This window comes from Anabas testudineus, chromosome 15 (genome assembly GCF_900324465.2).
Source record: "Anabas testudineus chromosome 15, fAnaTes1.2, whole genome shotgun sequence".
Lineage (NCBI taxonomy): Eukaryota > Metazoa > Chordata > Actinopteri > Anabantiformes > Anabantidae > Anabas > Anabas testudineus.
In genome coordinates this window covers 18,092,173-18,116,100 of record NC_046624.1, presented here as the reverse complement: position 1 = coordinate 18,116,100, position 23,928 = coordinate 18,092,173, and the positions used below count along the sequence as shown (strand labels likewise).

General features: G+C 38.0%; 1 protein-coding gene across 1 annotated transcript; it reads left to right on the top strand.

Moving 5' to 3' along the window:
- Nucleotides 1–12,954: 12,954 nt before the first annotated feature.
- On the top strand, nt 12,955–23,722 carry chrna1 (cholinergic receptor, nicotinic, alpha 1 (muscle)). The gene is made up of 10 exons (XM_026354591.1): nt 12,955–13,153; nt 17,348–17,490; nt 19,510–19,554; nt 19,797–19,906; nt 20,024–20,219; nt 20,425–20,662; nt 20,969–21,192; nt 21,288–21,402; nt 21,699–21,823; nt 22,285–23,722. Exons 1-10 carry the CDS (start codon nt 13,102–13,104, stop codon nt 22,411–22,413), a joined length of 1,377 nt encoding a protein of 458 aa, XP_026210376.1. The 5' UTR covers nt 12,955–13,101; the 3' UTR covers nt 22,414–23,722.
- The last annotated feature ends 206 nt before the right edge of the window (nt 23,723–23,928 follow it).

Sequence of the window (23,928 nt, the reverse complement as noted above, 5' to 3'; positions counted from 1 at the left end):
TGTGTGGAGGTGCTATACTCTGAAACTATTCTGAAAGACTTTCAGTAATGTTCAATTTACACTTTCTGTGTATTTACACTTTCTGTTTTTGCATTGCTAAGAACAAAGCCATTTGACTTATAGGCTTATTTGCCATTAATGTTTTTTTGGACAACAACTTCAGCACTAGGAAATGCACAAATAAGAAAATCAAAGCATAAAGAAATTACTAATCATGTTAGGAGAAGGTTGGCTTATGTCCTTACTGTAGCTCTGGATAAAAGCATCACGTAAACACCTGAAATGTCAAATGGAAATATCTGCAGCACATAACTGATTGCCCAGGCAACTAGCTATCTCCATGTCTGCATTATTATTACACCACAGGACTGTTCTATTATGCATGAGAGTGATTATACTTTAGCAGATTACAAGCTGACCCCATTGCCTTTGCTTTACCTGAAGTGTAATTTGGATTCAAGAGAGACGGGAAGGAATGTTTGTACTATCAATCTCTGTGATGTCAGGGGATTGAATGCAATAGAATGGAATAGAATGGGTCGGCTCTTAATGACGTGCTGATATCATTTTAAAAACAGAATAGGACAACAACATGATGAAAATGCTTATTTCCCTTGCTGACAACAAAACCAGTACAAATGGTACCTCCCCCCCACACACACACCATTTCATCCACATACACACCCAACAATGTTTCCAGTGGAAATGGAGTCAGCATGTGTGTGTACACTGTAGTATGATCAATTCTGAAGCTGATGTGAAAGGAATGGATTCCTACTGACTGAGTGTATCAATTGGATATGGAAATAACCACTGGTGTATCTCTCTGAACAGTCTTATATCTTTGGCCTTTGGCTTGCTCTATTCTGTGTCTTTAAAACACAAAAAGAGACCATCCAGTTTGAAATTCTTGATAAAAAGGTTGCTAGTCTGAATCTCTAGTCTTATTAGGGAAATTTAAGCCAATTATTCTGTGTTTATAAGCAAAAACAATGGCTTACGGTCTTTATTTCTGATTATATGTAGTTCGTATTGTTCATATGCTGCCTATCCTGAAGCTCAGTTGAATATGTATGCAAGTGCAATTATTGTCCACAAATTTCCTGTCCTCTTTGTGGTTCTCTTGTTCCCCAACTCTTTGGCTTTTTCTCTGTAAAATTATAGGGTGACTTATTTTTCCTCATTTGCACTTTTCCCACTTAAGCAGTCTTGAGGCTCTCAATACTCTCTTCTTGTGGTAGCCTATGCCACACAGACACTCTTTCTTTCTGTCTCTCTTCATCCAAGGTTAGGATCAAAAGGCCAGTTTCTACCTGTCCTTTTTCTCTCTCAAGTGCATCACTTTAATGTGGAATAGCCAGAGCAGCAAACACACATGCACAGAGGCACACTCACGCGCGCACAGGGCAATCAGATCAAAGGTCTGATGTCCAGCCTGCTCTCTTTGTCTGATCCAGCTTCAAACAGTCACATGTTGACAGAACAAGGCTGGGTTAGAATGTTAATCAGATATTAAAGGATGGCAACACTGCTTAATAACTTCTAAATTAAGTCAATGCAAACATGCTTACAGCAGTAGAAAATTAATCTACAGTCAATCGTATTGTGTGTGTGTAGCTGAATGTGGATGGCTATTTGTCATATCCATGACTTCTTTTCCTTTATATTCACCAATAAAGCTTCTAATAAGAGATGATGTAGTCTTTAAAACTTTTAGAACAGTCTGCACCATGTTATGCAGTTTAGTTCAGAATATACAAGCACTTTAAAAGAATTAAAATGGAAGCATTTTAAGATAGGGTATGTGTTGATTGGCAAAAGTTTAATGATCAAAGCTCAAGGGCAGATAAAGAGGTCTCACCTCACACCAGCACACTGACACAGGAGATGATAGCAGGACTGTGAGAATTATTCATCTCCCTCTTCATCTGAGGCTGGGAGATATATAAGCTGTTTAAGGTTTGTTGATATATTTTAAAACAATATATAGGAAGAGACAATGTGTATATCGATATACTTTCACACAATGCAAATGCACACTGCCAAAGGAATAGAATAGAATAGCCTTTATTGTCATTGTACATCATGTATACAAGGAAATTGGTTGTATTTGTTTTGTAAAAAGAAAATTTGTTTCGCCTGCCATGAAACCCAGTTAAATCGACTGTTCAATTTGTTTATCTACCATTAAAATAAAACAACAGCCAAAACTAAATATGAAAATACAGCAGCATGCCAACATTACTGAAAAAGTGATATAGTTCAACATTTAGTGCAGTTGATAAGAATAGAATGTTATGTAGCAGATATCTAATGTGTTGCTATCAAATATGTATGATTTGTTTTGTCCCACCCTACCTTCAGCAATACTTTCTGGTTAAACCACATTATAATTCATAGGCTCTTAACCATGGTAATGGTTTTTGCCGGTTTGCCTGGATTTAGTACAATTCACTGTTGATTCTGTTTTCCTATCTATGTTAGTTATGGAGGTACGTTGATGTACCTTCGCTTCTATGCTTTGGGGTTATGTTATATTAAGCTCATAGGTTTGTTTTGTTTTCGGTTTTTACTATCATCAACCCTGACGTCTATTGTCGGGTCTATCGAACATTTTTAAACACTTTGTTATTAAATAGTTGCAATTCAATAATCTGTGTTTCTGGATGCTTGGATCTAGAAGTTGAGTCATTTTCATGTTATGTCTAGGCATGGCCAGGACAGGGTCTAAAACATATCTCTAAAGGGCTATGAATATGCGTACTAAAGTCTGATCAGTAAACAGTGAAGCTCTCTTGAAACATGTTGGATGAACAGATGACCTGACAATCAACTGCTATCTACAGGCCTCTGTCACTGCTGATAAAAAGACCAGTCAAAAGCTGCAATTAAATATAGAATATTGATATGCTTAAAAAAAGTCACAGGTCACTATCAAGTTGTCAAATGTCCCCTAGTAATTCGGGAGTGAGAAGAGACATAATGCACAGTCATGGAAACTCCTAGTATTTCTACAACCTCTGTGTGAATGTCTGGCTAGGTGCCAGTTGTCAGGATGGCCTTGTCCACCACAGCCTGGTGTCCCCTGTCTCCCAACTAATTGTCAGGGACAGCCTGGTAATTCAGAAGGTAATGGCAGAGCAGACCCTTGCTAATGGATTCCTGCTCAGGAAATGAGACTTTGGAACCGCCATGACAATATGACTGACAGCTAGATTAGAGCACAGACAGTGAGAGGATGGGGGAGTGAGAGAGAAGAGTATGCAAACAGAGAATGTGAGAGGACAAGAGAAGGGACGGAAGAGCACAAGAAACTGCAGAAAGCTTAACTTAAAACATTTAAGTTAAAATAAAATGCTATTCTACCAGTACTCTTATGTTTTATTAACACTGAGTTGGGGAAAAAAGTGCAAGAAAGAATCACTAGGAAGTTCCAGTCAAAGTATTTGATGGGAGTGGTGGAGCAGAGGGTTGTGTAGTAAATAATGATGATTTAATGGTTGACAATGTTATGTACAGCCCTTGTAATTAATAAGGTATAATTAATTTAGAAAAACAGCTGTGAATGTCTTTAAACAAACTCATAACATTGTATTTAGTCACCACTGAAAGATTAAAACATAAGGACAAACTACACAATGAATGTTACTTACTTTATAAATGACTCTTCAATATTTCTTTTTATTTAAGGAACCACTCTGTCCATCTTAAGACACCTTAATGTGCTATGCTTTAAACTTTATCGTCGGTGCACACTTACCTCTAAAAGCTGTTTCACCGTAGCTCATATGCTTTCCACCCTAATGAGACATTTGTTTGGAACTTGTCATCGTTCCTCCTTTATAAGAGGCTTTAAGCAAACATGTTTTTTTTCCATTCTTAATATCTATGCTGACAGTCTCTGAAAGGCTGAATGCCAGTCAAATAGTTTAACTCAGCCTTCAAAGGTGAAGGTTATTAACATTCTGACATTATTTGACAACTTCAATTCCTTTGCATGGGAAGATTATTCCAGGGTTTGGATTCAGAACTACACAAAGCAGCTTCCAAGCTTTAGTCTAGGCCTGTCTCTTAATCTTTTGCATAGTGACCACCAGAATCTTCTAGTAATGACTTAGTATGACTTTATTTCAATTTACTGGTTGCACTAACCCTTTTTGGAGGAAGATTTTGAGTTAAACTTATCCCTATTCTATACTGTGACAAGATGGTATTGGATGTCATTTTGTGTGCTCCCTGCTTTAGTTCCATGTTCCTGTTTTTGATCCAAGTTGATAGCACACAGTGCAAATACATCATAGAGGATGAAAGAAAAACATGAAACACACTTTTCTTTCAGTCCTCATTGTGTTCAGTTATTATTATAAAAATATAATAACGATATGTTCATGTTTGTTAATTTAGTTTGAAGTTCCCATGACCCAGCAGATAACCTTATAACAGCCTTATAACTAATGAGAGGTATATATTCCAAACCCCCAATGAAAAAAAGGGGATTTTCTGAGGATTGCTTCACTGGGCAAACACTATTATTTCTTGGACATCATTTGAACCCAACAGATGGAATAAGCATTACAGTAAGTCACACTACAGGGGTTGAATGGTTGTAAGCCTGATTGGGGCTTGATTGCTTTCTTTCCCACAACAAAGGAAATGACATCTAGAAGCAGTTGTACATTGTACAAGGAAATAAAATACGGTTGCTGAAATCGAGGATGAAATCCTCCTTGTACAAAACCTGGGTTTTCAGGAATTTAGAAATAAACATGATCATGCACTGATTGACCATCGCCTTCTGGGTAAGCAGGATTGGTTTTGTCAATGTTACAGCCTTCACAAAGCCAGTGTAACAACCACCATGAGAAAATAATCTAGTTTTTAATTATTTGGAACATGTATCTGAATTTGTCCTCTCTATGCTCAGAATGTCTCATCTCTTTACGCATTTTCTGCATTTTTCTCTTTCCTCTTCTTCTTCTTTGCCTGCTGTCTACCCTATTTGCACCTCCTTTGCAGAACACAGGAATGAATCACGGATGAGACAAGTTTGTTGTTCTACTGTTTCTCTTTCATGCACCTTCTGGTTTTCTGCCTTTTTCCCCTCTGTTTTCTCTCCTCTCTTGTTTTCACTTTTGAAGCTCTGATAAAATTTCGTCTGTTATGGTCTTCACTCAGTTTCTGTCTCTGTCCGACTGTTGCTTTTTTAGCAATTTCTTTTTTATGACTCATTTGTCTTACTGTTTCTCTATTTTTTTCTCATCACTCCTTCATACCTTCAACGTTGTTTTTCCCTGTTCATCCCATGTTGTCTTTTATCTTGTCCTTTTCCTTCCCTCAATGTGTTTGGTGTTGCCTGTTTTCTCCCTCACTCTTTCACTTTTTCTATGCTAAGATGAAAAGATCACTCTTGTCTGCCGTTTGTTGTCTTCTCTCTCAGAGTTTTTCCTTTGGTTCTTCGCCACATGCTGCTAGTCTGACGGCTTGGGTCAAACGAACTGACCCACTGTGCATTGCTAATGTGCTCCGGGGGAATCAGTTAAATTATGCTCACTGCGGGGGTGAAGACATACATAACACTGGCATCGAACTCCTCAAGGTTATGCAGTATTTAGCCCTACAGCTTCCAGCTGTTTACAGAATATCAGGCATGTTTTGCCAAACTGACATGCACATGTCCTACGGTTTGCCTGTGTTGGCCGAGAGACTGAGTGAAGGTGAACAACACGGTTGTTAGCCTACATTGGCCTCCAGTGGTCTTAAGAAAGACACAAGATGACAGTTTGTTGGCAGGCACTGCTACAGACCTCGAAAAGGCAATTTAACACTCTGACCAGATCTAAGCCACATTCAACGAACGTACTGCATACCTGACAAGATGTCATTGTTATGTGCAATTTAGATCTGACACAGCTCAGGGATTTTGACTCTCAACAGGATGATTTTAGAAAAAACTGATGTTACTTCTTTTAATTTATTTATACACCCCTAAGGACACAGTCTAAAATAGGCAGTTATTATATAACATATTGATTCAAATACCATTTTCCTTTTGAGTATGTGAATTAGGAATCAATGACATACAAACAGAGCTTTATCAGTATTTGTAATTGTTTCTGAGCTCTGGTCGAAAAGGAAAGGTTTGATCAGCTTTCTGATCATTGCCCATAAAACTGTTGATACTTTGGTCACATGCTGACCTTGTAAATCTTACCTTTCAGACACTACAGACAGACAGACAAGAGAACTGCCAAAAGAACAGGAATAGATCAACAGACCGATAGAGGAGAGCAGACATGTGAAGCCCTTGGGAGATGTTGTGTCTAGGTGAGGTTTTACAATGTGGAACATCACAAGACATCCAAATCAACCATAAACAACACTTCTACAATTCTACCATTCTTCAGCGAAAATCTTTCTGCAACCACTCCCTGTCAGCAACCTTTTGTTTCACTGTCAGGTCTGTCTCTTTAGGGGGGAAAGGAAATGACAAGTAAAAGTTTATTTTCTAATGAATATGTGAAAAAAATGCTCAAAAACACCAAACCACACATTTTATATTTATGTTTAATTCAGTCCAAAGGGCTTTGTGCCATTATAGCCATCTTTGATGGTAATGACATTTTATATTTAGTTTCTCACTCTTAGTATTTAAATTTGGATTTTTTGAAGAATGTATGCCAATAAAACCATTTCCAAAAACTTTGCCTATGGTTTTCTGACCTTTAGTGAGGCAAGATGGAAGAGGATACCCTCCCCACTGCTCAGCTTCTGGCACCGAGGGACTTTCGAAGAGGTTGAGAATGAATGCTTTTGGTGTTTCGGTAATTGCAGAAATCAATGACTCATGTGGTACTTAGAACATTATGTCTCTCTTTTTGTCCTCTATTCCCCCGATCTCTCCTTTGACAGCATGTTAATGCCTTTGCCAAAACAGAGGTCACTACAAGGCCAGATAGGGGTATACAGTGGTTAGACTGTGTGTAGTACAGAGTTAGACTATGATACAAGCCAGATAAACCTTTCTGTTCATGCATGTAGAGTTAAACTTAAATATGTATGTAAAATATAACTTGATTTAAACTGGTTTTCTGAACTAGTAAAACCATCTTTGGGTGATCACAACCAGTTAGGTAGAAAAGCACTATATAAGTGCAGACCATTTACCATTGGTGTTTAGTTTGTTAACTGTGTTGTTGTTGTTCTGGTGATTTTAGTTCATACAAAAGTATACTAAATAAAATAGTCCAACTCCAACAATGAAAAGATGACTATGGTAATGAAAGTCAGTTAAATCAAGCCATAACTACAGATTTGAAAAAACAAATACATCCCTGATGACAGTGACACATAATATTACAGAGGTAATGAATCAGTAAATTTGTGTAATGGCTAGATAACACAACCATAACACCCAATCTCAAACACCTATCCATTCATCTTTCTACAATATTTCTCCATCTGTAGCATAAATTCTGAAGAGAAATCAGCACGTCTATGAATTAGGAATTCAATCCGTAATTGAGCTGCTTTGCTGCTGTATTTGGAGATGGAGGCCAGGCTTTAAATTCAGGGATTCTTGTTCCCTTTCACTTGCACATACATGTTTAAGAGACACTAGATACTCATTTTGTTTTTCTGTTCTTAGGTGCCATGTTTTGGTAATTCAAGGTTCGGGGTTCAAACCCCGTCACAGACATCAGGTGTGTCCTTGAGCAGACACTCCCTGCTAGCTCCCCGGGCGCTGTATGTAGCTGCCCACTGCTCCCCCAGGGGATGGGTTAAATGCAGAGGACAAATTTCATTGTAAAATGTGACATATGACAATTAAAGGCATTCTTCTTTTTGACTTAGATAATCAGTTTAAACTGGATTTGCCCATTTTCTTTTCATTGATTTAAGGTTGCACCCTTTTGGCCCTTTATGTTTCTTCAATGACCGTCTCTCATTTGCACTGTTCATATCTTCCTCTTCATATTAGTACCGCCTTATTTTGCTTAACACCTCCTTGCCCAATTGCTAATAATAAATTGTACAGATGAACCAATTACATCTAGTTGTTTATGTTGCTTCCCCATCCCACTACCAAACAGGATAGTATAAATGGTCTATTCAAAAGTTACCTCTATAAGATGTCTGCTATTTGGACATTACCAGCTAGGATTAGGCAATGCCTAACAAACTAGTGTGATTAGGAGGATCATACAGCTATTACCAGGTATATGTTACAGCGTATAATAGCAAGAATAGTTATCTACACACACCAGATATCTTATGCTCAAAAGACTACTGGTATATAAACCAAGTTCAGTGTTTCTGTATGTGTGTGATTTTTTTTTTTTTTTTAACATGTCAATGTCACAATGATGGACTCATCATGTAGGCAGTCAAACTGAATATTTATTTGTGCAAGTATGCAATCCTTGTGTTTGTGAGGATGTGTGTGTGACAGAGTGAAACAGAGACCAAAAAGTGAACAAGAGAGAGAGTGCAATCCTGTCAGGTGTACTAAGCTCAGGGCCCAATGATGAGTTCTCTACGGTGGCTGAAGAGGTCACGACCCCATTATATACAGGTCACACGCTGATGCTGAGAGTTTATGGGAGTATACGGCCTGTTGAGGTCTGATTGTGTACTGTGGATTACGTCCACTCCGTCTGTGTGTGTGTGTATGTGCGCAAGAAAACATTTTACATTCTTCTAGTCATAGTAACCGTATGAGTTGACTGAAATTATTCTGAGAATAATCTGTTCTTACAGCTGTATTACCGGTTGTTGTTCATATAGGGGCTATAATTTTACAAGCAGGAAATAAATTCCCTCTGATATGTAGCCTAAACCTTGTTTTGGTAGTTGGTGTATCGCAACTAGTTTGCTGATAAAAACCTACTGACATCAATGAGATAACCAAAACTCTAACAGTTGGTTGATAATTCTATATAGGAGTAATTTACAAGGCAGAAAGTGACCTCTTTTACACTTACAACTAGATAAGAAGTAAAACTTGCCTTCTGTGCTTCCTGGGACCCAGCCATATTACCTGTTGTTCATCAGGGAGTAAAACTTAGTAAATGTAGGTAAATTAAAAATACAATGTTCTCATCTTGATGTGAGTAAATATAGTATCTGAAGAAGAAGAAGAATCCAGGCTAATTAAAATACAAGGACTCTTATCATGTGGGGACTAAGTAATCATCTCTCACCTGGGGCTTGTTCAAGGGGACATTTGTGCTTTGAATTCCCTTCACTGAGACAATTTCTTTTAAACAGAAGTCCAGGTTTGAGTTTTGCCGCTTCAAAAAATCATCAGAGATCCCGCAGAGGAAAGGGAAGACGACAGGGTTGAAACAAATTAAATCTCTCTCCCTGTCTCTCTTCTATGTGACTCTTTCTACTTTCAAACTTTGCTGCAGTCAACAACATCATGCTGCGGAATCATCGGGTTACTGAATACGTGTTCAACAAACTCAGTTTGGTTCACTGTACTAGAATACACATAGAGATCAACAACAAACACATTCTCAGGTTCGTAACGGGTCAAGCCCCTTTAATCTGGATATATCTCTTTGTATATATCGCCACGAAGAAACCTCCCCTGACAAGTCAACCAGACTTAAATAAGAGATGTTTTGTCATGGCAAAGGCTGCAGTTCTCTTCCAGATTCATCACCGAGCTGGTCACATCTTATTTCTAAATATGTACTTGACTTGAAGGAGGGATGACATAAAGATCACAGCGCAAATCAATTCCAAATACATGTGGTTTAGTACGTCTCTCATCCAATAAACTAAGCAGAAAGCATTTGGAAGTAGTTAAGACACATTGGTAAGCAATGATACCAGACAAAAAAATGCAAGAATAAGTAAAAAAAAAAAAAAAAAAACTTTCTCTGATCATTTCCCTCCCTCAGTGAGTCCACCATGATGAAGTGTTTCTTAGCTTTCTTCTGACTTTATAGGTACTGCTCTATTGTCAAGAGTTGTTCAAGATGGAACATAATTCAGTGGAATGTGAACTCAGCCAGCTGGAGAATCCTGCTTCTTCTAATCTATAGGCATTCAGAGTTTATCTGTGAGCATCTTGAACAGGTGAAATATTACACTCACTCCTCTCAAGTATTTGAGTCATGAGAACATCTCTACCTCTGCTTCAAAAAATATAAAGAGAAAGAGCAAATGGTACAGATGGTGCAAAGACGTCTTTGCAATATATGATTATTATAACTTCATATGTAAAAGCTGTACAAAAAACAACTCCTGGTCATTTAATTCAACACAATTTAATAGTGTGAAAGACTGTAGCCTCAAAAATGATCATATAGTTTAGTCAACATATATATGGACGTTGAGTCATGGCAACTGAACTTCAGTCCAGCTACCATGACTCAACTTCCAGTTGACTTCACCTGGACTACTGAGAATCTTCGTCAACATATATTGTATAAAACTCTTACGACAAGAACTGAATACTGTAAACCTCATGAAGTAAGGGTTATGCATACAATCAAATCTCTGCCTTACTTACAAGAGCCTAAAGTTAATACTGTTGTTCTCCTAAACTCTTTCATACACTCGAAGCGAATGTGCCTCTTTGAGAAAAAAGTAAGCGATCTTTACATGCAGTACATGTGCAGTGAGAGGCAGACAAACACCCTCTCACAGCAAAAGTAAATTAATCCATTGTGATTAACTAACACCAGCTTCCCCCACTTACAATCTTGCCTTTGCCAAGTAGAGTACAGAGTAAAAATCTAAATCAGTGTTTGATTCTCCAATGAAATACTTTTAAATAAACCAGCCACATATTAGATTACAGCTGTTCAATTGCAAGTAGGTTGAGGTTGAGGATAAACACGGGCAATACAGTAAGTCTTACCTACAGTAAATTAAATGGATGAAAATCGGGTGAATAAGCAACAAGGTGCCTTTAACTACAAAATGAGGACGTACTGTGAAGAAACTGACTAATCCAAGAAATTAAGATTTTGAAAGGGTGTTTGGTGATGGAAGGTCTCAGTGCACGGGATTATCTTTACATATAAAAGATATGCAGACAAACTTTCTATATGTTATTACATTCTGAGATATGATGTTCCTGTCAGAGTCATCTCAAAGTATGTCTTCCAAACACAAACAGAGACAGCGAGATACTAAAGAAAGAAAACAAGCGGAGGCAGATGAGAAGTGTGAGACATACAGAAAGGAAGACAGAGACATAGAAAGGGAAACCAGCTGGTGGCAAATGTACACACTGCCAGAGAGAAATATACCTTGGAGTGTCAGACAGATGGAAAATATGCGAGCAGATTGAAGCACACACACACACACACACAAACACACACAAAATCACGTTTACACATCTACAGTACCCTATAGTGTGGACAATAATATAATCAAGCCCTGTGCTATGGTTTCTCAGTCTTGTACTGCCATCTAATGGTGAGAAAAGTTGATTCAATTGCATTTGTGTTTATTATATTTAAATACCTGCATTGACTGAGTCCCTTACTATGATCTTATCAAATTATAAAATGTACCTCTCTCTGAATCCCATGAGGTAAACTTTAATATGAAAGTGACATACTGATAAGAACCTGCAAACAGCTACCACAGAAAACATTAGATAGAACTACAACCCATAGCCGAAACTGATTGTGTGTATAAGCACATTCCTAAGTCAGGCCCACAGTATCTTCAGTTTAATGTCAAGGGAAAAAAGAAAGAAAGTCAAAGTTCTCCGACACAAAGTTCAAGTAATGATCACATCAGCCACTTTACTCAGAAAGTTTAAACTGTACAGTTTTATTAAGCGTAATACAGCATGAAGTTGGGAGCGCAGTAAAAATAAATTAAATGAAAGCTCCAGCAGTCCTCTTGGCAGGTGTACAAGTGAAAGAATTAGATTGTAGTCCACAATACTCACCACTAACACCTTTGTCGTGACCACTTTTGGTTTTGGTTTACAACCTCTAGTGGTTATGTGTTTCCATGCACTCAAGTAACCAGGGTACAGTCAGTTTTCTTGAGTAAGCTTTTTTCTTAACTGTCATGTAAACAGAAAACCTGGTTTCTGTAATCGGAGGTTAGATCCGTGGTTTTGAACTGATTTAAATTAACTTAGCCTGCTGGCTTTTATTTACAAGTTCTGATTGGACAAACCAAAGAAATCACCATTATTCTTGACTGCTCTTTTGAGTCATCAATCAATACAAATCGCCATGATGACAAATGTTTACACCAGTCCGCTAACAATCATGTATTTGTGTAGTCATTTTTATAACATTGATGAAAATCATTCTCCAAACCTGAAATAACGTGTCCAGCAGTGCAACGACTATTTAACACAATAAAATGGCACCTTAAAATGCAGTGAAACCTAACACCTTTGTTGACTTTGTAACATTTATAACTGGTCAGTTGTTCAGTCTAACACACAATGTTAAGTTCCCTGTCATGGCATGCATGCTTAAAGAGTGGGCACTATGCGTGTGTGTGTGTATGCGTGTGTGTGTGTGTGTGTGTGTGTGTGTGGCAGCATGTGTGTACATGCTTTTCATTCCAACAATGACAGCTCTCAGCTGTCTTCCTGTCTGCCTCCCTGTCTCTATCTCTCTTCCTGTCCCTACACTTTGCCCATCTCTAGTTCATTTCCCTGTACCCATTAATCCCTATATGTCTCTAATTTCTGTCCATCTATTGATATAAGATACTATACTGAAGTTGTCCCTGCAAGAAAAGGGACGAGGAGTGATGCTAGTGTTGATTTGCGTATATTCAACACACACACACACACACACACACACACACACACACACAGCTGTCTGCTTTGCCTTGAAATGTACTGAGAGGTTGGGAGGTTGCTGGGTGGGGGAGGTTGAATGGAGCTTGCCATGAGAAACCAGAGCTCAGAGTTCACATACTGGCCAATTTGTCTTCCCACTACTTACTTGACTCCAACATGACTGCTGCAGCTGTAGTGTATGTGTCCGTTTGTGAGTAAATTCAGTTTATATGCTAGCTTGAAGCCTGTTAACTGGTTAATAACACATTGATAAACAGATGCTGTAGTTCTGTAGACAATTTTTATAAAGGTTTGGTGGCAACATGAACCTTCTAAGGGGTCAGATCTTGCTGGCATGGATTGTTGGCGTACTTGGTAAGTTTTCCTTGTGTGTTTGTGTGGGGGTGCAGTGGGATACTTACACATCCTGAAAATGTAATCTTGTTCCACCTGAACAAGATTAAATTCCATCTTTGTATCTACAAATGTAAAATAATTCTCATCAATGTCAACTACTTAAAAAACCTTAGTCTATATATTCAACAAAGATTGTGTTATATATATTTAAGCATAGTGATATGCTTATTGTTTAACTGTTCTGTTTGGGGTGCCTAGTGATCTCTACAGAGACTGCAGTAGTGGATGTGCTCTGAATCAGAAAATGTTCTGAAACATGAGTTTGCAAGTAGAAAAGCTATAATACACATTCATATGTAAATTATATCTTCTATAAGGTGGAATTTTATACACTATCATCATTACTACATTTCTGAAGTAACAATGTAATATACCTTGTTGCTTGTCGTGAAATGCACTGCCAGATATTATGAGCATTATTAGCACTTGTCCTTCAGGTACCCTAAAAAAGACAGCTCAGCATTGTTAGCATTCCTTGCTGCATACATATTTAAGGTATTTACTGAAGCTGATCCTTTAAAAGTGATTTACAATCAGTGAGAATGTATGGATTAGTATCTTTGTTCAAGGACACTTCAACAGGGTACATGCTTGTTGATGTACAGACTGTCTCTTGAGGGAATTCAACTTGTGACCTTTTCAGGTACTGTCCAGTCTAACACCTAAGACCCATTCAACTCCCTCTGAATGTGGAGCACCTTAAAGAAGCAATAGATCCAAAATTATTTTTTGTACTGTATACATAATTACATAGAGGTTTGTCAGCAGACAATACTCACATGCGATTATTCCAGAAAAATTCATAGTGTGTAAAAAGTTTTGTTAAGCAAAAACCTCTGGTCCTGCTTAAATGTTGGTGAGACAGGACTGTTTTTAGGGACTATTTCATATGTGGTGGCAACCATAAAAAACTTTGTCAGGGAGGCTAATAGGATATTTTTTTAATAAGATCATTTAAAAGACCATTGGTGACAGATTTCACCTTGTTTACCAACAGTAGCTTTCTACATTTTCCTGACATCTCTCATTCTGCTGATGCGCCTGTCTGGACTATCCCATAATCCTCCACACACCACTCCACCCTCCCAGAGCTGCTGCCGTGGTGTGCACACAATTGTCGCTCTGCTCCTCACATCACGTTTTTTAAATACTTTGGATACCACAGTCAGGTGGAATGCTAGGGTGTAGTGCCCCTTTAAGGTCTCTACATTGCAAATCATCCATGATAGATGAAAACCTCTTGAACAATTTTCTAGATAATTTACAAATATGTGTGGCTAAGAAATACATGATCACGTTGTCCTCATCCACTGATCCCTACAAATTCCTGCACTACACATTAATTAAATGCCCATATCTATGTATTTTACAGACACTGCTCTGAATGTAATTACAGCATTATGTGACTGGTTTAACTGGGAAGCAGTAAAAAGCAGATGAAGAAACCTTGGTAAATTCTACTTAGCACAAAATTACAACATCAAGTCATACCTGCCGTGAACTACTACACGGCATGTTTTAGCAATGAGCACATGTCAATTAAGTAGAATCACTCCCAGTAGTCCTTACTATTAAGAGTTAAAAGCCTTAAAGGCTTATCTTTACAAAGACATTTAATATATGCAAGATTAATAACCACTCTGAAAATGTTTAAAGGGTGTGTGATATTCATGGAAAAAGACAGGCGCAGCATTTGGTTACAGTGACTTCCCTGTTAGCATTTTCTATAACATAATAGTTATCAAAGTATATGGCAAATATTTATGATCCATTAAAATCACTTACCATTGTTATTTAATAACCATCAGTACCGACTTTATATTTGAGCACTGTATATGAATATATAGAAACACACTATGTCATAGAAATGGTGCCATTTAACATGATACATTAACATGAAAGAGTAAATATTTGTGATGCTCAAACATAACAGAATTCCATAAAAGGCCAGAGTGAAACAACTTATAAGATACTTTTACTTTTTGCTGAACTTACTACATGTTCTGTTGCCTGAGCTTTATTTCCATGATTGGATAGTTAGATACAAATGGATATTTCACATTAAGATGCCAAATATACTTACAATACAGTGCACAACATTTTAAATGAGATTGTGTATTTGTTCCCTTCCTTTAGAATATTTCCTAATCTGTCACACAGCTCAGACTAGTGACATTTGGTCATTATCTTGCTTCACACCCACTATATGATCATGGACTAAAAACAAAAGTCAAAATTAGCTTAACACCCACTCTTTTGTTACTTTTTAGTTAGTATTTGGCAGAAAAGAGCCTTAGATGTTTTATTTTGCGGTGGCAGTTTAGTATCTTACAGAAACGGGATCATAGAGTAGGCAATGATTGACAGCTACAAGTGGCTTCTCTGTCCTGCCTCCTTCTATTTTTGTATGTGTCCAGATCAAAGTGTGCTAGCAGGACAACAAACAGGGAAAAAGTAGCCAGCAACATACAGAGATGGTGGCAGATGGTCAGGAAAGTGAACATATGCACTACACACTGACACCCAAAATAGATCTTTCAAAAAGATCCCAAAAGAAGCATTGAGAACAAGCTAAAAACGTGTCTGAGTCGTCTTCTCCTGCTGGCTAAATGAAACTGGATCCTAGCCCTCTCCATGCAGGCTGAGTGTGGATCACCAGCAAATGCCAGAAATAACATGCAAAGGATGTAATGTGGGTCCTAACTGGCTAGCAGCACTGTGTTAATCTACTAGATCAAATTATAAAAACAGGAGACGTTTACTGTAATTACATGAATAAAGGTGCAGCAGTACCCCACTTTACTACATTAACGGTGCCTCCACATGCATAAGAACAGGAAAAAGATGCATCCCACTCAAGTAAGTATGAGGCAGTGCTGGCATCACAGTTTCTGTTAATCAACTTGATGGATAATCTGCAATAATGTGCGGTAATTTTACAGCAGATATTAACTAATAATATAATAATTATGTCAGCAAATATTCAGAAAGAAATTGTAGTCACAAACTAATAAACACATTTGAAGGCAGATGTCACATGTGTTATGTACAGATTTTACTTTCAGACTATGTTGTTATTTACAGATATAACGTTTCGAGAAAGGTCAACACCTTTTTAGCTCTTGTTTCTTGCAGCTAGTAAGATGCATTGTACTATTGCAATAAACATCTCAACAGCACAAATATAATGGAAGGTTTAAAGCTAAAGCTGCATAATCTGAATTATCTAACATGTTTTATGAAAGCTCCCTACAGCGGTCAGTGGAACTGACAGATCAATGTGCCTCATAACCTGTGAAGTCAAGCAGAGTCACAATGAACTGGAATATAATTATTGTTATTAACCAACAAATTAAGCTGGAATACACTATACACATATGTTTATGATGCATGTCTCATAGGCAAAGCATAATTTATGGCCTCATAAAGATGTGGCCTGAAAAATTATCTGTCTTTTAGCCGGAAACACCTTTTGTATTAAGAGGTGTTAAGCGCAGGTTAATTGTTCGGAAACCCAGCTGAGCCAGACTTAATGTCAAATGGATTGGCCAGGGCTGGTATTCCCATACATCCAACTCTTAGAATAGATTTGCTCCAAAGACTTGTACCGAAAAAGACTTGATCACAGTGCATAGACAGCTAATGGGACATACACTGCAAAGGCTTTTCACCAATATGGAATGCCAGTCACTTGACTGCTGTTGCTGTTTATCCGTCTGCATCAGTATGTCCCTGCCACTCTCTCATCTGATAATCCCTTTCTCTTCCTGCCTTTCTCTCTTCCTATGCATCATCTCTCCAACTCTCTGAGTCAGACTGAAGGGTGTAAGATTGCTGGTAATAAACCAGGGAAATGTTTGGTGGGTGAATCACGTTTTAATACAAACTGTTGTCTTCCTTATCACTGTAGTTGGGATTTCAGCTCTGATTTCAATTCATAATGAATGTGTGAACCAGAGTCTGTATACTGCTGAAATCAAACATTTATGACATTGATTCCAAGAAACATTTTAAGGTCTTTAAGTTCCTCCACACCACTTATCACATAGCTCAAGTTTGTATTATCCTAATATCCTCCCAGTCTGACTGATCTCTGAGCTGTGCTTTAAGTCATAAAATGTCTGACTGCCTGGCTGAATTTGTGTGCACTAGGTCCAGTATTCTGTTCAGAGGATGAGACTCGTCTGGTGAAAAACCTGTTTACTGGTTACAACAAGGTGGTTCGTCCTGTTAACCACTTCAGTGAAGCTGTAGTAGTCACCGTGGGACTGCAGCTAATACAACTCATCAGTGTGGTAAGCGAGGGAGAAATAGTTTGTATTGGAGTAAGTTGTTGTAAGTGTTTTCATACAGAGACAGAAACCAATGACTGATTTCTTGTCTCTTCTACAATTTTATGGTTTAACATATAATTGCAGTTTTGGAAACCACATGAAGATCCTGAAGTTAAACTATGCTGCCATTAATTTTAATGGGAAATATAAGTTATGCTCAAATTAATTTACGGTAAAAACATAATCAAAATGCAAACTGTCTCATTCATTCTAGAAAATGTCAAAACAATCAGGGAATTACAAACAGTAGAGTTATTTCACTGCCCTTGGTTCTGAAATAAACAAAGCTAAACTAACAACCTTGTCAGAAAGTACAGAAAGAATGACAATTATGCTATGGGCAAGTGATGGCAAACTACAAAACATTCTGTTTCACCTCTAATCATATTAATATGCCACCTACAGACACAGAAGCACTTCCACCAAGTGATGGCACGACAGCCAGTATGATAAGCAAACGTAATGTAAAAAGAAAAACTTGAGCATCTTAGACAAAATGAAAAGACCAGGGCTATTTTTTCACATGAAACCAACCACACTCTGTTAATGAGACCATAATTCAGCAAGATGCCAATAATCTAAACATTAGCATGCTGTCACCTTAATGTTAGGCAGTGTTACAAAAATCATACAGGTTCAGTGACGACACGGCAGCCACATAAAACAAGCAGAATGTAAGTTAGTTATCTTTACCTTTACTGGTTCCCCTCTTGTGCCTTTTACCAGTCTGTTAAGATGATGATCAGGGCTGAAATTAATTCTTGACAAGTCTATCTACAACACTTATGACCTATTTTTTTAAAGCTAGAAAAGAAATCTCCCATTCTCTGATGAGAACAAAACTCACAGCAACCAATAGATCACAAAAAACATGGCAGATCTAATAACCTTAGCAGAAAGGCCAACATTGAAGCACTCACCAAATGATGTAAAAACCAATAAATAAATAAAAAAAGGCTCCTCAGGCATTTCTTCTAAATGACTCAATCTGCAATTGAGTCGCGAAACAATGGCACCCAAACAGAAAATCTGAATTCTCACCATGATGATGGCAAAATATATTACAAACATAATGCAAAAAGAGTTTGGGCTCAGACCAAGGACACGTTTCATGTGACAACCACACATTATATTTTGGCTTAATGAAATCAATGCCTCTGCAGAGTATCCCACCTGTACTATAACATGGTCAACCATAATGCAAATGCACTGCGTTTCTTCCACTGTTCCACTAGATCTTCTTTAGTAAATAAAGAGGTGACCAAGGAGCTGGTGACCTAAACAACATCAGGCTGTGACCTTAAGGTCCTGAATTGGCTCGGCGGCCACAAAACACGTGTAAATGAACCAGGTCTTTGCTCTTACTGTTGATGCTCTCCTTCTGAAGTTCGTTCCCTACAGTCCGCAGACCACACCTCGCAGGTGCCGAGGAACGGTTCTCACCTCCTCCCCTCGGATGTTGATGTTGATATTCCGTTTTCCCTCAAGCTGTGGCCAGTGGACAACATGAGTAAATAGTAAATTCAACATGTCGATGTCAGAGAACAGCGTTATTAGAGTTATAAACTTTAGCTAGCGTCACGGAGATTCCAAATAAAGTTTGAACAAACCTTTCACTGTGGTCATTTGGTCCAAGTCCAGAAACCTTTGTCTTTCAGTCTATTTACATTTTACAGCCACACAATGAAACAAAAAACCTACGAAACTATTTTAATGTCGTGTTCGAAAACCTAACAGGTAAACATGACCAGGTGATGTGTTTGACCGTTAACCTTTACATTTAGGATCACAGAGCGCATGCGTACGCGCAATCGCACTGCCGTCCCACAGAAATGGAGGGAAACAGTTTTCTGAAGATTTGACAGTTTGTTTGTTTTATTTTTAATTAGATCTAATATGTCGTTAAGACGACTTAAAATAAATAGATTCATCTGTAAACAATAGATGTTTAACACTGTTTTCTGTTTCTGCATCTCTCAGGATGAAGTTAACCAGATTGTGACCAGTAATGTTCGTCTCAGACAGGTATGAACCAAGTAACCAACCCAAACCTAAAATAATTCAAACATACTCCATATTTATCACTGTATTTTCTTCATTTAAGTGTCAGTGGTGCACAGTATTATTATACAGTATTCGTAATATGTAGCTGTCAAATAAATAAAGTGGAGTAAACTGTGCACTCTTTTCATTTAGAGTTATGGAGGGTGTCACAGAAGTGTACTTCAGTACTTTAATAGATGTACTTAATGTCTTTGTCACCCCAGGAATGGATAGACGTCAACTTGAAGTGGAATCCAGATGATTACGGCGGCATCAGAAAAATCCGAATACCTTCAACTGACATATGGAAACCTGATCTGGTGCTGTACAACAAGTAAATGCACATCGTCGGCCTTTTTGTTACAGCATCAAACACATATATCTAGCCCTGCTTCCATCAAACATCTCACTGCCCCCTCTTCTTCTCTTGTCTTTTCTTTTTCCTTTGCAGTGCTGATGGAGATTTCGCCATCATCCATGAAACCAAAGTACTTCTGGAGCACACAGGAAAGATAACATGGAATCCTCCGGCCATCTTTAAGAGTTACTGTGAGATCATTGTCCTCCATTTCCCGTTTGACCTGCAGAACTGTAGCATGAAACTGGGAACCTGGACGTATGATGGACTGCTGGTCGTCATCAACCCAGTGCGTGCAGCATATTCATTTTGTAGGGTTAAACTGACAATTAGCATAAAAAGTTATGATAAACACATAACACATAAAGGCTCCTATAGTAACATTGGATGAGCTGTATATCTATACATGTAACCCCTACTACCCTAATAACCCTCTGGTAATAGCCTAATACAGTCTATTGAGGTACATGTATTCCTCTTCCCCTGTCTTTTAGGACAGTGATCGACCAGACCTCAGTAACTTCATGGAGTCAGGTGAATGGGTGCTAAAGGACTACAGGAGCTGGAAACACTGGGTTTATTACACCTGCTGTCCTGACACACCTTACCTAGACATCACCTATCATTTCCTGATGTTACGGCTGCCTCTGTATTTCATCGTCAACGTCATAATTCCCTGCATGCTGTTCTCTTTCCTCACTGGACTGGTCTTCTATCTGCCTACTGACTCTGGTACGTAGATCTTGGTGTGTATTAAAACTTAAATAAATGAATCTGACCAAGCCACAATTCCACCAGTTCTGTATGTAAGTAATATACAATTTCAACATGATATGATGTTTACATGTGTATGACTATTGGAATGTGCTTGTATTAGATGAGTCTGGTCTGATTATGTAACACTATATGTTAGAGAAACCTTGAATTGATGTTGAAGCTTTTTCTATTTCTTTTTAAAACTCTCATATTGTTAGAAATTTAAGGCTGGACCTGAATACCTCCCTAATTGTATATTTGTGGGGTTCCATCTGTCTCCAGGTGAAAAGATGACTCTCTCCATCTCTGTCCTTCTGTCTCTGACTGTCTTCCTGCTGGTTATTGTGGAGCTGATCCCCTCCACTTCAAGTGCTGTTCCTCTCATAGGGAAATACATGCTGTTCACAATGGTGTTTGTCATCGCCTCCATCATCATCACTGTCATTGTTATCAACACACATCACCGCTCACCCAGTACGCACACCATGCCACCATGGATCCGCAAGGTTCTTTTTTTATCTTCTATTCATAACAATTTCAGAAATGCCATAAAAATATTTGAAACTAAAATAACCAATGCCCACGATTGTCTGTGTCTCAGGTCTTCATCGAAACCATTCCCAACATGATGTTCTTCTCAACAATGAAGCGTCCCAGTCAGGAGATCCAGCAGAAACGGTTGTTTCCTACTGACATGGACATCTCTGACATCTCAGGTAAGGCTGCCACTAGATGATAGATTCTCAGAACATCTTGGTGTATAGGACAAGTGTTAAAGATAGGACATAAAGGCAGATTTTTACACTGCGGTTATGCTAATGCGTCTTAAGAAGGTGTTGAGCCGCCACATGATGCCCGTACAGCTTCAATGAGTCTAGACATTGATTCCCTTATATCTACAAAATGATGTTAACTGCTCAGTTGTACCATGCAGCGCAGCACTAATGCCCAGGATCCAGTATTTTTCTGTTTTCTCCCACAACTACAACCTTTCCATGCCTTTCATTTGCAGGAAACCCCACCCCAACCAGTGTCACCTACCAGTCTCCCATTGTGAAAAACCCTGATGTTCGCAGTGCCATTGAAGGAGTGAAATACATCGCTGAGACCATGAAATCAGACGAGGAATCTAACAATGTAAGTCAACCTGTGCATCAATAATGAATACAGGTGTTCATAAGGAGTTCATAAAACAGCCTGAGATACAGCTGTTCAACCATGAACGTTCTCAAAGAAACTGGTGAACATTAACAGTAATTTTGTGTAATTGTAATTGGCAGAGAAACAAATCTATAATTATAGAACCAGTGGCTAATATTTGCAAAAAAATAGCTACTGTAAAAATATTATCAGACAGGCCAGTTTCCCAAAAGAATGTATTTTTGTTTTTGCTTAATTTGTGTTTCTTTTGTGTCTCTGGTGTACAAAGCAAATTTGTAAGTAATTATTATATAAAGTAGAAATTTCACATGGGGTATCATTAATGTATTATCATTGAGTAAAAGCCCAAATTACAGACGTCCAGACTAATCTAAAAAACCCCAAATAACCGAATTCACTAAACGGCCACTCTCTCTTCTTCACCTTTTTCGCTCCAGGCTGCAGAGGAGTGGAAGTTTGTTGCCATGGTTCTCGACCATATCCTGCTGTGTGTGTTCATGGCTGTGTGCATCATTGGGACGCTTGCCGTCTTTGCCGGGAGACTCATTGAGCTCAACATGCTGTAGAGACCTGACCCATTAGGGAGGTTGTATATTGTCAGAATAGACGCCTCTTTCTGCCTCTGTCTCTCTCACACACACACACACTCACATGTGTGATCTGTGTATTTACTGATACTGAGTAGAGTGCAGTTCAAGGCAAATCCAGGCATTTTAAAGGGTCTCATGATCTAAAGGGATCATACTTGAAGGTACTTTTGACAGAAACAGTTTTTCTATTGTTTGTGTTGTTTTTCTACAGTGTTTCATTGCTGCCATCACTCTGACGGGCGCCATGGTTTATTATATAAATTATATGTAAGGACTCACTGAAACTGGATGTTATTAGTAAATACTGTATATGTGCTTTGGAGTGAACAGAAAATTTGTCCCATTACTGTAAGTCAGTCAAATTCTTCAGCTTGGAGCAAATGTAGAAACTCGACTTGTATACTAAGTTACAGGAAAAAGGATGAGAACGTTTTCAGTTTAATTGAGGTGCATTTCAGTCATGTTTTATTGCCAGTGGTCTGGACTGAGTCTGGCGGATGACACTGATGTGGTCTTTGAGTGTCGGTAAGCTATTTCCTCTCTTTGGAAGTTTTATTGTTTTGTTTTGCCTAACACTCAGTGGACTTCTAAATCGTGTTTAAAGTTACGGAATTCAGATCAGACTTTAATTATCCATGGATTAGTGGCGTTACTTACGCAGGTATGTTCATCTTACATCTGTTGTACAGTTTGTTTTGTGTTTATCATAAATGTTTTGATAAATAATACAGAAGTGGTTTGATTTTTAACAACATTTAAGGACTGTGCGTTAAAATATGTTTAATCTGTAAATACAGAGAACATCATGTAGTCATTATCCAAACACAAAAAGGTATAGTTTGAATATTTGTCAGTTTGAAGTAACATTTGGAATGCAGGACTTTTAATTGTAATGAAGTATGTTTCATGCTACTTCTACTTTGGTAAAAGACTTCGGTACTGTAAACACTGTTTTATGAAGTTTAGCTTTGTCACTTCTTGGAGGTTTTCCACCAGTGACCAGACATCAAACAGTAATTTCTCATTTAGGAATCATGGGCTAAAAGGTGATAATAATTGTGTATTTTGTGCAGTTTTAATTATGACGTAGCAAAGGACGAAGTGAAGAATTCCATGAAGTGAAGTGTCATCACTGCTGTACTTTTTCTGCCTGTATTTAATGTGACTGGCTGAAGGCAACTTGATTTATTTTGCAGCTGTGGTTTCTTAGGCCGAGAAACAAGACCATCAACTTCAGTTCAATAATACAGTCGAGCTCTATAATATATCAAACTACCTTTTTGGAAATGAGTGAAAAATAAAAGTCAATCATTTAATTTGTGCCTTTTTGTTTTTTTTAAATTGTATTACATCATTCAAAACTCCCACTTCACTGAATCTAGCATAAAACACACATAACTCCTATTAAAATTCCCCATCGCACACACATTGGTCTCATTCACCTGACAAATGATCACAACCACCCACACCACAATAAATAATGATCTTGTT